The 15,210-nt window shown below is 45.4% G+C and overlaps 1 protein-coding gene across 2 annotated transcripts; it reads right to left on the minus strand.

Annotated features, from left to right (window-relative positions):
• Positions 1 to 1,513: 1,513 nt before the first annotated feature.
• On the minus strand, positions 1,514 to 14,340 carry Rexo2 (RNA exonuclease 2). Of its 2 annotated transcripts, XM_051156377.1 has the most exons (7): positions 14,126 to 14,334; positions 13,125 to 13,208; positions 8,620 to 8,697; positions 7,872 to 7,983; positions 6,414 to 6,522; positions 5,316 to 5,369; positions 1,514 to 1,958 (listed from the first exon to the last, which is right to left on the minus strand). In XM_051156377.1, exons 1-7 carry the CDS (start codon positions 14,270 to 14,272, stop codon positions 1,829 to 1,831), a joined length of 714 nt encoding a protein of 237 aa, XP_051012334.1. In that variant the 5' UTR covers positions 14,273 to 14,334; the 3' UTR covers positions 1,514 to 1,828. The 2 variants fall into 2 exon arrangements, with proteins under 2 accessions (XP_051012334.1, XP_051012335.1); XM_051156378.1 differs by lacking the exons at positions 1,514 to 1,958; positions 5,316 to 5,369; positions 6,414 to 6,522 and adding an exon at positions 7,607 to 7,838 and having other exon boundaries at positions 7,931 to 7,983; positions 14,126 to 14,340.
• Positions 14,341 to 15,210: the final 870 nt, after the last annotated feature.

Below are 15,210 nucleotides of genomic sequence, written 5' to 3' on the forward strand. Positions count from 1 at the left end.
GAGCCCAGGCATGCTGGAAGCAACCAATGCTCTTCTTAATCACCGAGCCATCCCTCCAGACCCCCAAACTTGTATTGGGTATGTGAACCAGAAGCCGAATCTGTTGAAACTCGACTAAAACTTCATTTATTTCCCTGAAGATGTCTAGAAAATGTGCAGCTCAGGCCACATCCAAGTGTTTCTCAAGGTGAAGATATCAATTACTCAAGTCCACAGCCCAGGGCTCTCTGTATGGGTTACGAGCATGCCTTAGGACCATTCCACTCTGCTAATGCAAGAACTATATAGCTAAATAAAGATCTAACTTGAGACCATCATAAAAGTCTCTCTTCCCAGTGGTTCTCAAGGAGAGGCAGGCCAGCCTTTCCCAGTTCTAGAGAGCCTTTAAGGAATGTTTGTCGGAATGAAGCGCCCAAAGAAACTAGACCAGTTCTACAGGTGGCTCTACTGCCCACACTGGCGAGAGGCACTTTCATCCAGTGGTCTTCACTAGCTAAACTGGGGGTGGGGGGGGGCACGTTAACATATTTACACTGAAATCCCTTCTAGGCTACTTTACCTAAAGCAACAGACTAGTTTGGGTCTATAAACCTGACACGGAGACTGCCCTGTACATACACTCTAGCCAATAAAGCCTAGGGACTGCTTACAGAATGCAGTGTGCCTTCCTGAATTTCCTGACCATGGTGGAGAGCAGTCTATCCCAAAGCTGTTGACTGGGTAATGATGAACCTAGATCTTAGGACCTAATTCCTCACTCTATTCTTTTTTTTTTTTTTTTTTTTCTCAAAGATTTTCTTGGAGACAGGGTTTCTCTGTCCCGTACTCTCTTTGCAGAGCAGGCTGGCCTCGAACTCACAGAGATCTGCCTGCCTCTGCCTCTGAGAACTGGGATTAAAGGTGTGTGCCAAGACCCCTGACCCCCTCACTCTACTCTTGTTCTATAAAGCAAAATAAAGTTTACTTCCTGTTTGAAACACACAACTTAATTCAACTACATTTTGAGATGTTAAGCCTTAGCCATACTACTTGAAAATTCACCTTTCTGGACTGGAGGGATGGCTCAGTGGTTAAGAGTACTGACTACAATTCCAGAGGTCCTGAGTTCAAGTCCCAGCAACTACATGGTGGCTCACAACCATCTATAATGTGATCTGATGACCTCTTCTGACGTGTAGGTGTACATGCAGGCATAATAATACATAATAATAAATTAATAATACATCATAATAATAATGCATAATAATAAATTAATTAAAAAGAAGAGGGAGAGAAAGGAGAGAGAGAGAGAGAGAGAGACATTGCAGCTGGGCGTGGTGGCGCACACCTTTAATCCCAGCACTCGGGAGGCAGAGGCAGGTAGATCTCTGTGAGTTTGAGGCCAGCCTGATATACAAAGCAAGACCAGGATAGGCAAGGCTACAGAGAAACCCTGTCCAGAGAAATAAAAAAAAAAAAGAAAAAACACTTTTCCCCAACAGAAATTACTGCAGAATAGACAGTACAGAAAGGGTTGCATTTCAATAGAACTAGCTTTATTTTTTTTTTTTTCCAAACAAAAGGAATGGCCTATAAGCAAATGCAGATAGGGACTGAGGGGGTGGGCGTGGCCTGAAGCTTACAATGGAGTCGCTGGCTGTGTCGTGACAGAGACAGCAGATTAGAAGAGACAAACAGTGATGTCTTGTCTGCTTTAGGAGACTGGAGATGCAAAGTTAACTGGAAAAAATTTTTTCTTTAGAAAACGTGTCGTGCCGAGTTGTCAGCAGGAAAGGGAGGCACTACAGCAGCTTCTGGAGAGCTGGGCTGTGTGACGTGAGAACCAGCATCAACTCACAGTCTTCTCATTCTCCCCATTTTCTATAATTTTCCTCTTCTTTTCTTCTGTCTTTTTTTTGAAGATGTTATTTCGGTAAAACTGAAGCTCTTTGATGCTTTCGCTAATGTCATCGAGTGCCCTACAAGCAAACACACCACACTGAAAAAAAAAAAAGTCCCAAACACTAAAGATGAAAAATCGTGACTTCTTACAAGTCACCTAAGAACCAGTCAGTAGCCACAAGCTAGTATGGAAAGAAGTGGAACACCACAGTGGTAATAAGTGGTATTGGTGTTCATTTATCTTTAATGTAGGAGATTAAAAATTCCCAAAGTGTTTCAGAGGTCTGCGATGTGTCTGTGGTGGAGGGGGTCGCAGTTAACCGTTTCCTTTCTACTGTTCGCTGCAAAGTGTTTACTGGCTTAATACATACTCTGAACTCCTAAGAAGACCCTGTACTACATACATACAATATTTCTGCAATGTAACGGACCACATTCATGGAATACTTACCAGCAGCCCATGACTCGAAGTCTGGGAAACACTATACAATACGTTGGGGTATCACTGACCTGAATATCCCCACATACCCACCACAGCTCATGACTCAGCCATCCTAATGAACACCAATTATCCTGATCAGACAGTGCCGAACCATAAAGGAGGCTCTGCCTCCTCTCATGTGGTAACTTGGGCTAGGACCAGTAACAGCTTGCCTCAACCTGACAGCCTTTCTCAGCCAACATGCTCCTTCTCAGCTGTTGGAACCTGAAAAATCAGGTGACCAACATTATTAAAATGTACACAAGTAAATCAATACACTATGGCGGGCAAAGGGCCTCTTCTGGAGAAGTCACTGAACAAACATGAATGTTGGAGTTGTTTGTGGCACTCGTTTCTATGACTAAGGCAATAATCTACTTTCCTAAGTCATATATGACCTCCCACCCCTAGGTGAAGAACTATCAGCAAGTGATGGCTGCCAAAGGGGTGTGGGCCAGTTTTCTTCATGGCAGGGCCACTCATAGTCTAGTGGATGACCCGACATCCACACAGCACTAACTGCACTCAGTAGATTATACAAAAAGGAAGGAGAAGGAAGAGGGAGAAGAGGAGGAGGAAGAGGGAGATGGGGAAGAGGAAGATGAGGAAGAGGAAGAGGAGGAGGAGGAAAGGGGAAAAAAGGAAGACAGGTGTGGTGGTGTGCACCTTTAACCCTAGCACTCGGGAGGCTAAGGCAAGCAGATCTCTTGAGTTTGAGGATATCCTGGTCTAAATAGTATATTCTAGGATAGCCAGGGCTACCCAGAGAGACTTTGCCTCAAACACACACACACACACACACACACACACACACACACACACACACACAGAAAGAGGGAGGGAGAGAGAGAGAGAAAAAGAGAGAGAGAGAGAGAGAGAGAGAGAGAGAGAGAGAAACAAAGGAAGAAAAACAAAGAACAAGACATAAGGCAGGAAGGGAACATTTAAGGAATGTTTAAAGGAGCTGGTACAGTAGCTCACACCTTTAATCCCAGCACTCTGGAGGCAGAGACAGGCAGATCTCTGTAAATTTGAGGCCAGCATGGTCTACAAAGAGAGTCCAGAACAGCCAAGGCTATACAGAGAAATCCTGTCTGGGGGAAAAAAGGAATATTTAGTGATGGGAAGGGTGGGAATTAGGGGCACATATGATCAAGATACCTTGTAAATATGTATGATATTGTCAAAGAATAAACTTGAAGCATTATTTGGAGATACACATTAAAAAATACATTTTTTTCTCACATATACATGTGTGTGCATGTGTAGGTCAGAGGACACCTGAGGGTATCATCTTTAAGAATGTCATCCTATTGTGAGACAGGGTCTCTGAATGGCCTGGAGTGCCCCAACTAGGCTAGAGTAGGAGACTTTGGAACCCTAGGGACCCTCCTCTGACTGCTCACACACACACACAGCACACACACACCACACACAGCACATACACCACACACACACACACACACACACACACACCACCCACATCACATACACATACGCATACCACACACATCACATATAATACATACACATACACAGCACACACACATACACACACACCACACACACACACAGCACACACAGCACATACACCACATACACAGACACACACACCACACACACACACAACCCCATACACATACATAGACACACACCACACACATCACATACACTACACACACACATAAGCCCTCACACACACATCACATACACCACACACACCGCACACGCAAACACACACCGCACACGCAAACACACACCGCACACGCAAACACACACATCACATACACTACATACACATACACAGCACGCACACACACATACACACACACACCACATACACAGACGCACACCACACATCACATACACTACACACACACATACACACACATAAGCCCTCACACACACATCACATACACCACACACACACAGCACACGCAAACACACACATTACATACACTACATACACATACACAGCACGCGCGCACACATATAAGCACTCACACACACCACACACACAAGGACTCACACTCGCACGCACAAATAAAAAAAATCAGTAAAATCTTAAGTCTAAACTCCAAAAATTCCAAACCTCATTGTTTCTGATAAAGTATCTTAGACCTGAATTAGTAGGCTATTGCTTGGGGACACCCCCTGTGTACACAATAGGCCATTCTAGCTCAGGGACTCATCTTTCTGTCATGCCTCCAACTGTATACTAGAGTATCAACTAAGCAAATCAGTAAACCAACTGCTTCCCTAAGACCATCCTTACCAGGCAGCTGCCCTTTCTGGTTTTTGGTTGGTTGGTTGGGTGGTTGGTTGGTTTGGTTTTTCGACACAGGGTCTCTCTATGTTAGCCTTAGCCTTGCCTGTCCTGGAGTTGCTTTGTAGACCAGGCTGGCCTCGAACTCACAGTGATCCGCCTGCCTCTGCCTCACGACTGCTGGGGTAAAGGCGTGCGCCACCACCGCCCAGCTCAGCTGCCCTTTCTAAGTGGCTCCAAAACTTAAAACAGCTTGTGCCTGGGGCTGCAGGCAGACACACCAGAAAATCCAGGTAGAATACAAAAGTTTACAGCGTTCTGACTTCGGATGACCGAATATCTGTGTTCTCTGGGAAAAGTAACAGTGCTAGCTTCTACAAAGGTCAAAGGTCTCAGATTGTTTCATCTTAGTCCCAAGGCCAAGTTTTAAGACTGTAACAGACTATGTAACTAAGAATAAAACAACAGCAACAAAAAACCAAATGGCTGAAGAGAGACTCCTGCGGAGAACAGAACCAAGGAGCCGGAGCAGCACCCTTGGGACTCGGAGTAGAAAGTCATCCTTGCGCTACTCACACTTACCTTTTGCCAAATAAAGACTGGAGACCAGAGGTTATTGTTTAAGGAGTCAGAATTGGGGTTAAGTGTGTGTCAGACTGGTACGCCCTTGGAAGGTCCCAATCTTACCTGTGAGAAGCAGCCTTCTTCGGTGCAAATTCATAATCTTCTGGATACCAGCGTCTATACACAGTAAAAATTATAAACTCTCAAAGGAAGCTGTCTCAAGCACACTGAGTAATCACCTTCAAGTCATTTATCTACTAGTTTCTGCTTGAGACAGGGTCTCCGGTAACCCAGGCTGGCTTTCTGATCCTACCTCCACCTCCAGAGTTCTCTAACAGGCACCTTACCTGGTTTGTGAGGGGCTAGGCCTCAAACCCAGAGCATCTACTAAGCAAGCACTCACCAACTGTGCTACGGCCCCAGCCTCTTCCAAGTCATCAACACTGAGAAAGGCTCTTCCTCTCTTCACCTGAGACAAGGTGTCTGTCCTTTAAACAAGTCTGTCCATGCAGAGGAGGATTCCTAAATCCGCAACATCAACCCAGCCCTTGCCCCAGTTTCTGCCCTATGTATCTGCCTGCTGGGATTACAGGCGTGCACCACTGCGCCCTGTACATGCAGTGCTGGGGCACCAAGGCAGAACTCCCTGCATGCTAGGCAAATGGTCCACTGACTATGCTGCATCCCAGCATCCCTACGCTGTCCATTCCTTAGCATCCTCCCATCTCTGCTGGCATTCAGAAATGCTCCCTCTGAAGTCCACCCCAAAGGTGGTAGGTTTGCTAGATAGAGCTTTCTGACTCTTCTTTCTGCTGCAGCACCCTAAACTCTCCCTGGCCCCCTCACATTCTGCGTGCACATTCCCACTACACAAGTCCCCAGGCAGTCTACTTTTAGGGTGACTTTTGTTTTGTTTTGTTTTGTCTTTTATACCTCTGTCAACTCACTGGCCCCTGGGACATTCAGGAGCTCTTTATCTCTGTTCCCAGTGGGGAGACCAGCGCACCAATTCTCCACTTTAATGAACTCTGTGTAGAAGACTTCTGGCATTTATTTCTCCCACGCCTCACCACTTAGAATACATATACAGCTCATACGGAACGAGATGAGGAAGACAAATGTCTATTCAGCACCGTTAATTCTACTCCTTTGTTTTCTACAAATCCTCCATTAAAACATGCTACATGGGGCAAGATAATGAATCCTAGACAGAGCCCTTACCTGCACAGCTCTTTAACAGTGCTCACATCAATTATCCTATAATGAAGATGTTTCATGAACTGGGGCATGTGTTTGTCAAGAAACTTCTTATCTGCATGAACTGAGTTCCCTAGAAAGACACGAAGCACACGGCGTCTACACGTTTCTTACAGTGTACGGCATAATACAAACACTTACAGGTCATATCTGAAATGCAAGTTAACTCTTTCCCCCTCCCCCCCCCTTTCAAACTGTTCCTAAAAGCATCTCCAGATGTCTCCATCAAGGCTGAGTTCTTTTGGGGCAGGTTACAGATACAGGCTCCCCAGCAGGGTTAGCTCACAGTAAAACTCGTAAGTGGCCAGTCGTGGGCAGTGAGAGTGTAACATTCCAAGCACTGAGTTTAGCTCTGTTACTTTTCGAGTTCACACAGATGTGCAAAGTTTGTTCCCAGTACCACAAAATCCACACTACTAACACTAAATATTTAACTGAATCATATAGTAGACAAATCTTTATTTTACATTCCAAAATTCTTGACAAATCATGTCCATATTCATGTTTCCATACAGTAACTTATAAACACTGGGTTTTAAGTGAGAACTTCAAAATAGACATCAGCCGCACTGGCTAAGAAAAAAAATTTTATACACTATACGCTCGTATATGTAATACCAAAGTCTTTCCTTGTATTTAAAGTGTTAGTTACCACACTAATTTACAGACACAAAGGCAAACACACCCACACAGCACATTACCTGCCCTCTGATAATGTCAACCCTTTAAAAATCCTAATATAATAGACCTGATCCCTTTAACAGTCAATGTCACTGGGAGGAGGGGGGTTAAAAAAAAAAAAAAGATAAATGACTTTAGACTAACAAACTAGAGATGAAATGACCAAATAAAATATATATGAGCAATGACTCAATATAGGTTCAAAAACGGACACATTAGGATCTTCAAATGTGGGCTAAGTACCACCGGTATTCTTAAATGGCATTATTAATTCCAATGCAATAATAATATTGTGTTTCATAGGAAAATGTCCTTACTCTTATGAGCTGCTTGGGGCGGGGGGGGGGGGGGGGACTTTAGGACGCAAGTGTCACAAAGCCTGCAGTTTATTTTCAACTGTCCAAAAGCCGCAAGAAAAATATAGGGAAAAACCAACGTGGTAAAGATTAACAATGACCAAATCCAACTTTTCTGTGCATCTGGAATTTTTTTCCGTAATAAAAATGTGGGGGGCGGGGAGGGGGGAGCAGTAGGGAATTTTTGCTGAGTTCATCTGTGTTTCTCAGTTCTCAGATCAAGCTCCAAGCCATGTCACCGATACACAAGAGTGAGGCGTGTACTCCGAATCAGGTGAGTGGGAGGCAAGGACGGTCTCAGCTGGTCTCCCGGGGACTTCAGTCTCTTGAACCATTACTATAGGAGACTAATCTACAAGATAGACGACATAGGATTGGATTTTACCTGCAAGTGGACAGAGCCCCGGGGGAGTCTGCTGTCGTACAAAGGACAGAAATTCATACTCTGCCTGCTGCAATGTAATTGTGCTCTCCTTCACTGCCTTGGTGAGACCAGACTGCAAGAGAGAACGCCCAGCCCCCACCAGAAACACATGACGTCAGTTTTCAGAGGTATCCGGAAAGGAAACTTCACTTGTCAAACAGCTAAATTACAACCACAGCTGGACCGGTTTTGGGGTGGGGGACGAAGAGGGGGGTGGTCCAAGTTTGTACTGAAACTTGTCATCTCTACACCAATTTTGTGCGTCTTAAGGAATCCGAACCAAATTAAGTTATGTTCCTGATTGTTAATAGCACTTCCACAGTCGGAAAAGATGGCGCTCAGAGTCCAAGGACAGAACCTCTGGGAAGAAACAGCTACTAACGGAAGAGCAGTAGTCGCCTTCTCTGCAGGCCGAGGTCTAACCTTATCCAAAAGACTGACTTGAGTAACACTTGAAATTCCACCATGCGTTCGCGACAGACTGAACGTAGAAGGGGGGAGGGAGGGGAGGAGGACGTTCAGGAGAAGGTGATCTCGAGAGGTCCCAAAGATGAAAAGCGAACAAGCAAGCAGCTGCCCAGGCTTGCCAAGCCATCTTCCTCTAACCCTTTTATAACACCATCCACCAAAGGGCACAGAATTCAGATGTGCAAGCAACAAGCTTGTGACCGCTCCCCAAAGCAGCAATCTTGTTATTTGGTAATGTTACCTTCCCATGATGCTCCTTGCACCAATCGGACATGCTGTCCAGCAACTCATCCGGCTGTTTGATAATCAAGTTGGGACCCTGTGGGTGGGAAAAGCCATGAGTCATCGAGAATCCACAGAAGCTGGGCACGGCGGCGCACACCTTTAATCACTGCGCTAGGGAGGCTGAGACAAATAGGAGTCTCTTTGAATTCGAGACCAGCCTGGTCAACATAGAAAGTTCTGAGCCAGCCAGGGCTACAAAGTGAGACTCTGTCTTAAAAGAATCCACAGAAGCCTGGCATGCTGGTGTATACCTGTAATCCCAGCACTGGGAGAGGCAGAGGCAGGTGGATCTCTGTGAGTTTGAGGCCAGCAGGATCTACAAGACAGCCCAGGACAGCTAAGGCTACACATAGAAACCCTGTCTCAGAAAGCCAAAATCAAACAAACAAAGCAAAAAAAAAAAAAAAAAAGAATCAACAGAAATACTCCTACTTTCAAATTGTATTGTGTTTATGAGTGTACTGGGAGAGGGGCATATACGCACATGCATGTGAGGTCTCGGAGGACCACCTTGGGTGTCCTTCCTCAGGAACCATCCACCTGGGGCCTAGGGCTTGCCAATTAAGCTAGTAGCAAGGCCCCAGAGAGTCACCTATTCCCACCTCCCTGGACTGGGATGACAGATGCACACTGTCAAGCTGGGTCCTAGGTGTGACGATCTAACTTGGGGTCCTCCGCTTACACAAGCACTAAGGTATCACCCCAGATATGGTTTTTTGATTGTTATTTTGTTTTGAATACACATTTATATTTGCATACAAACCCTGAAGAAAATATATATACACTTTGGTGAGGACACCAAAAGGATCAAATAAATACAACATATTCTCAGTTCTGTATATGCCTGTGTACTTGTGTGCTGGTGTCCTTGGAGGCCAGAGGGCACTGACCTCATGGAGTTGCCCGGGATGGGTACTGGGAACTGAATTCGGGTCCTCCGTAAGAGCAGTACACTACTTTAACTACTGAGCCACCTCTCTAGCCCTTAATTTTTATCTGTGCATGTACAAACACACATGCGCATGTAGCATGCACATGGAGGTAACAAGACAATTTGTGAGAGTCGGTTCTTTCCTTCTACCAAGTGGGTTCTGGTACCAAATGCCGGTCATCAGTCTGGGTGGCAAGTGCTTTTACCCACCGAGCCAGCTCGCCAGCCCCTCAGGCCTACATAATAAAATTGTGACTCTGCCAGAGAGCCTGATAGTGGAATTAAGCGAATGATTTAAGTCTAACCTTCCTCATCAGGTCCTAACAGAATGCGTGGAATTACGGTTACCTGAACTCTCTACTACTTAATGCAAGAAATTCTGACTGGTAAGGTGGTTAAAAATAGATTTCAATCACTGAAAAGACTGCAATTTATATAACCAACATGCCTTATATTCTCTTTTTAAAATTTACTAAGTTTTTATTTATTTATATGCAAGAATGTAAATATAATGCATTCCTCTCTTTGAGGGTGTGTGTATGTGTGTGTGCATGTGTGTGTGCGTGTGCGTGTGCATGTGTGTGTGTATGGTCAGAGAACAACTCTCAGAAGTTGGTTCTCTCCTTCTGCCTTGTGTGTGTATGTATGTGTTCGTAGAGGTCAGAGAACTCTCAGAAGTTGGTTCTCTCTTTCTGCCTTGTGTGTGTGTGTGTAGGTGTGTGCATGTGTGTGCATGTGTGTGTAGACATGTGCGTGTGTGTGTATAGAGATCAGAGAATAACTCACAGGTTGGTTCTCTCCTTCTGCCTTGTGTGTGTGTGTATGTGTGTGCGTGTATGTGTAGGTGTGTGTGTAGGTGTGTGCATGTGTGTGTAGGTGTGTGCATGTGTGTGTAGGTGTGTGCGTGTGTGTGTGTGGTGTGTGTGTAGGTGTGTGCATGTGTGTGTAGGTGTGTGCGTGTGTGTGTGTAGGTGTGTGTGATGTGTGTAGGTGTGTGTGTTGTGTGCAGGTGTGTGTGTGATGTGTGTAGGTGTGTGCATGTGTGTGTGTGATGTGTGTAGGTGTGTGTGATGTGTGTAGGTGTGTGTGATGTGTGTAGGTGTGTGCATGATGTGTGTAGGTGTGTGTGTGTGTGTGTGTGTGTGTGTGTGTGTGTGTGTGTGTGTAGGTCAGAGAATAACTCTCAGAGGCTGATTCTCTCCTTCTGCCTTGTGGTTCCTAAGGATCAAACTCAAGACTTGGCAGCACGAGCCTCTGCCTTCCTTGCTAAGCCTCAACAGCTTAAACTCTATAGCTAGTCTAGAATTGTACTAAAATAGGCTTGTTGTCTAAAACTGAATTGTAGCCAAAGACAGAAACAGATGTTGACAATCTCAGTGGAGAAATAAAAACTATGTTTAAAAAAAATGAAGAACAGAAAAGGCATACTGTACATCTATTGCCCTTTGGCAATGTTTTCAAAACAGCTGCTTCTTCTACCAGGAAAAACCACTTTCCTCAGACCCTTCCATGAGAATAAAACACACTTCCCACACAAACTGACATACCTTAAGTATTTTCCTAACACCTTTATCCTCCTAAGCCTTTGGACAAATGCCCTACTCATAAGCACATACTGTATGGACACGCACCCCAAAATTCCTCCTGGCACATGTCAATAAACTGATCCATTAGACCGTACATCAGGTCATCTAGCATCTAAAAGAAAATTTTCTTTGGCCAAGGGTAAAAAAAAAAAAAAAAAAAAAAAAAAAAAGCTGGTAAAATAATGACACTTGGCTATTTATCACCAAAAAATTCCACATCAGAAAACTGAGCAAGCAACTCTAAAGTTCCGGGCTCGCTTTCCAGATTTTAGGGAAAACTATTATAAGAACTATAAGGAAGAGTCCCTTGGTTCTCTTCCAGATGCTAAGCCTGACGCTACTACAAGACGGGAATTCATCTCTAAGTGTTGTTGTTGTTGTTGTTGTTTTTAGGTTTTGTTGTTGTGGGAGAGAGTCTCACTATGTAGTCCAAGATGACCTGGAACTCACTTTGTAGACCAGCCTGGCCTCAAAGTCACAGAGATTCCCCCTGCTTCTGCCTTCTGCCAAAGTGCTGAAATTAAAGGTGTGTGACAAAATGCCCAGCGAAAAATGCCTCCTCCCCTTTCCCTACCCAGGCAATAAACAGAAAATGTCTGTAGCTCCAGTGTCCAACAAGCCTACAGCGCTCTGAGAGCCTAATTTATTAACAAGACTCTCCTTCCTACAAGCATTCCCTACTTCATCTCTACGGGTTTGGCTGTTGTTGTGTTTGTTGTTGGATTTTTATTTCTGTGTATAATGCATGTGTCTGGTGGAGGTACCATGGAGGCCAGCAGAGGGCCGTCAAGTTCTTTAGAGCTAGAGGTACGGGTGCTTGTGAGACACCTGAAAAACGTGCTGGGACACAGACTCTTGTCTTTTCATGACTAAGTAGTACATGCTTTAAGTGCTGAGCCATCTCTCCACCCCCACTATGTAGCCCTGTCTGGCCCAGAACTAGCCATATGGACCAAGTCGGTCTCAAACTCACAGGGATCCACGAGCCACTGTCTCCCAAGTGCTCAGAGTAAAGGCGAGTGCCACTACACCTGGCCTATTTTGTTTTGTTTAAGGATTTCAAGTATCAAGGACAGTATAACAGTCAGGGATTTCATCTTTTAAAATGTTTCCAGAGTGGCTAAAACACAAATGCCAACAGGTATGTGCTAAATGTTTCAGCTGGTTAACGGCTGATTAAGATCACCATGAGAACACATTTTAGAAGTGCATCACTAGATGTTCTAAGACCCTAACACAGACGTGCAGGAAGCACACTTCCCAGCTGAAAAGGCAATTAGCCATCTGGAACAGTGGGTGCCATCTTTGAGGATTCAACAAACCCAGGCCGGAACATTATTGGGCTGCAAGGAAAACATATGAACTTTTTTTTTCCTTACCATTCCCTAAGCAATGCGAGGTAAAAACTACTTACACACGCCAGCATTGCATTGGGTATTCTATAGGAAGCCCAAAAATGACAACAGGCAATCCAGAGGTGGTTTAAAGTACACAAGAAATACTGCATCACATTAAAGGATATAGGTGAATGAGATTTTGGTCCCTACTGAGGAATCCTGGAACCAACGCCCTATGGAGTGGTAAAGGGATGGCTATATATGGAATTAAAACCAAAGTTACAACATAAAAATGGAAACCTCTGGCAGAGGTCACCAAACCTGATGGAACCACAGCTGACTGGATACGGGTTAGGAGCACTGCCTGGGCTTAAGAGAGTAGTTCAACCAGCTTCCCCTATACCTAGCCAAATGCTCTTGGGCAAGTCCACCAAATCTCTGTAACCCAATGTCTTCAAGTATAAAATGAGCATCATTAACAGAGCATACTAAAAATAAATACATGGAAAGCCTTCAGGACTACTGGAGCCCTGGGGTGGGGGTGGACCACTTTTAGATTTCCCAATGCCCTTTAAGTGGATGAATGTATTTACATGGCATCACCTACTTCAGCCAAAATGTTAAGATCAGAGTCAGTGATCAGACAGGCCATCTCAATAATCTGATCCTTCTCAATGTCCAATCCCGTCATCTGCAAAACATAAGTAAATAAGCATACAGCACATGAAACCATCTTTTTTTTTTTTTTTTAAACCTCTTCTGCCCAAGTTTATTTAAATGGGATTCCTTTGTGCATACTCAGCTTACATTCTATGAACAGTAATGTTTCCTGGGCAGTGCTCGGAGTAGTAAGTTTTGAGCGCTCAGAGACTGCTACAGACCGGTACTGTGGGCCAGCTACTGTCTTAACACTGTGTTTGTCTGGAAACAGACCAAAGTAAGCAGGATGGATACAGCGCTTGATTACAGACAAGCGAGCTCACTAGCATTACCTCTCCGAGGTTTACAAAGATTTCCTAGTTTTTCCAACATCTGATCTTTATCATAGTCTAACGTAAAAAGTTAACAACTAAACTCACTTCGTAAGGAGAAAGCTGAGGCTCGAGGGAGGCCTAGGTATAAACGCGTTAAAACTAAAAAGGGTTCAGTTCCCGGTGCACTTTGAGTAATTTGAATCTTCCACTGGGGCCTCAATTTTCTCTTTTATGGAATGAAGGGTAAGGCTGAGTCATGTCCTGAGCCCTAGCTCAAGCAACCTAGTCTTTTAAGGCTAAGAGGGGAGGGGGGAGGGCTCTAGAGTCGCTGTCCCCACCCCCACCCTCCATCCTGACCCCAGAGACACTAGAGCGTTAGGCAAATTCACATCTGGGTGAAAGTCGAGGCTGGGGAGAGAGGGATGACATGGATGACTCCACCCAAATGGAAAGAAACTCCACAGTCTAGCACAGTCCCAGAACCACACAGAACTCCTGGCTCGGGTCTCCTGGGGCCGTGCTCACCTGTCGCACTTGACACCCGGACCCCCGCTGCCTCCCGGGACAGGTGGGTCCCTCGGTCCCACGCGCGAATCTGCACTCGCCTCCCCGCACCCCGCGGCCGCACTCTCACCTCCAGGTCCACCCAGACCATCCGCTGAGCCATGCTCTCCCCTGACGCCATGGCTGAGCCACCTTCGCTGACACCTCGCGCACCGAACTGCCCGCGCCTGCCACCCACGCCCCGCAACAGCCTGGCGCCCAGGGATACGCCTAGCATCACCCGGCACGAGCCGCCACGGCCCCAGCCCCGCCGGCCCAGCGCGCGCAGGCGCTACAGTCGCTAAACGTCGCAAACCCACGGGGAGGTGCAGGGAGAAGACTACAAGCCCCGGCATGCTGCGCGTCGACTAGCCCTCCACAGCCACGCTCGGCGGCCGAACGGGCTGATGGGAGTAGAAGTCCTTGGTCAAGCCTCCAGCTCCCCTCCCCCGCCACGTGTTTTCGGATGTTACGGGACTCGCTTGTATTTCACTACTAAAGTTTGTCTGTTTCCGGGAGATATCATCCCTGAGTTTTTATTAGTTCTAAGCCGTGGAGTTGAAAAGGTCTTATACTTCGAAGAAAATCTGGCTATCGGTTTAAGAATTTTTTAATGTATCTTTCCCTTATTGCTACCACTCCCTTTTCTTTACCTGCCCCTCCCTTCCACGTATTGACTTTCTTATTTACTTAGAACCTGGGAGTGACGAGTTATTTTGAGCTAAAAGGTCAATTCTACCATCATCATTTAGAAGTCCTTAAATGGGCTCTTGTCTGAAAGATGACTTCGCACAAATCAGGTGTTCCTTAAATGTTCCTTTCCCGTCATTGGCAGAAACCTTGCCTCATATTCCAGGATGCCGGAACGTGTGCGCTGTGTTTGGGTTGTAAGATCGTATACTACTCTACGTTTAAAACGTCTCAAACTTAAATTGTGTCTTTGTATAATTTTTGCAGTCCAGTAAAGCCCATTGAAAGAGCTTCTGTCCTCTGCTCTGCTTTTGATAGAGTCCTTACTCTCCCACAATTGCTATAGTTTTGATCGCCTTCACTGGAAGGGGCCTCTGTTCGCATCTCCTGCATTTTAGCTCAGTAGCAATTTTGTCACAAACGTGCTCAGTCTTGAATCACACATTCTGTGTCTTTCTCTAAACGCTGTTGCCAGTAATTACAGAG

The sequence above is a fragment of the Acomys russatus genome, chromosome 14 (genome assembly GCF_903995435.1).
Source record: "Acomys russatus chromosome 14, mAcoRus1.1, whole genome shotgun sequence".
Lineage (NCBI taxonomy): Eukaryota > Metazoa > Chordata > Mammalia > Rodentia > Muridae > Acomys > Acomys russatus.

What these genes read in the sequence shown, in the direction of transcription:
- Rexo2 (XM_051156377.1), bottom strand. Translation starts at nt 14,272, where the DNA reads ATGCTAGGCGTATCCCTGGGCGCCAGGCTGTTGCGGGGCGTGGGTGGC. An exon ending in GCAAGGAGCATCATGGGAAG is followed by an intron (nt 7,984 to 8,619) that starts GTAACATTACCA and finishes TCTCTCTTGCAG; the next exon opens with TCTGGTCTCACCAAGGCAGT. An exon ending in AAGAAGGCTGCTTCTCACAG is followed by an intron (nt 1,959 to 5,315) that starts GTAAGATTGGGA and finishes GTTTGCTTGTAG; the next exon opens with GGCACTCGATGACATTAGCG.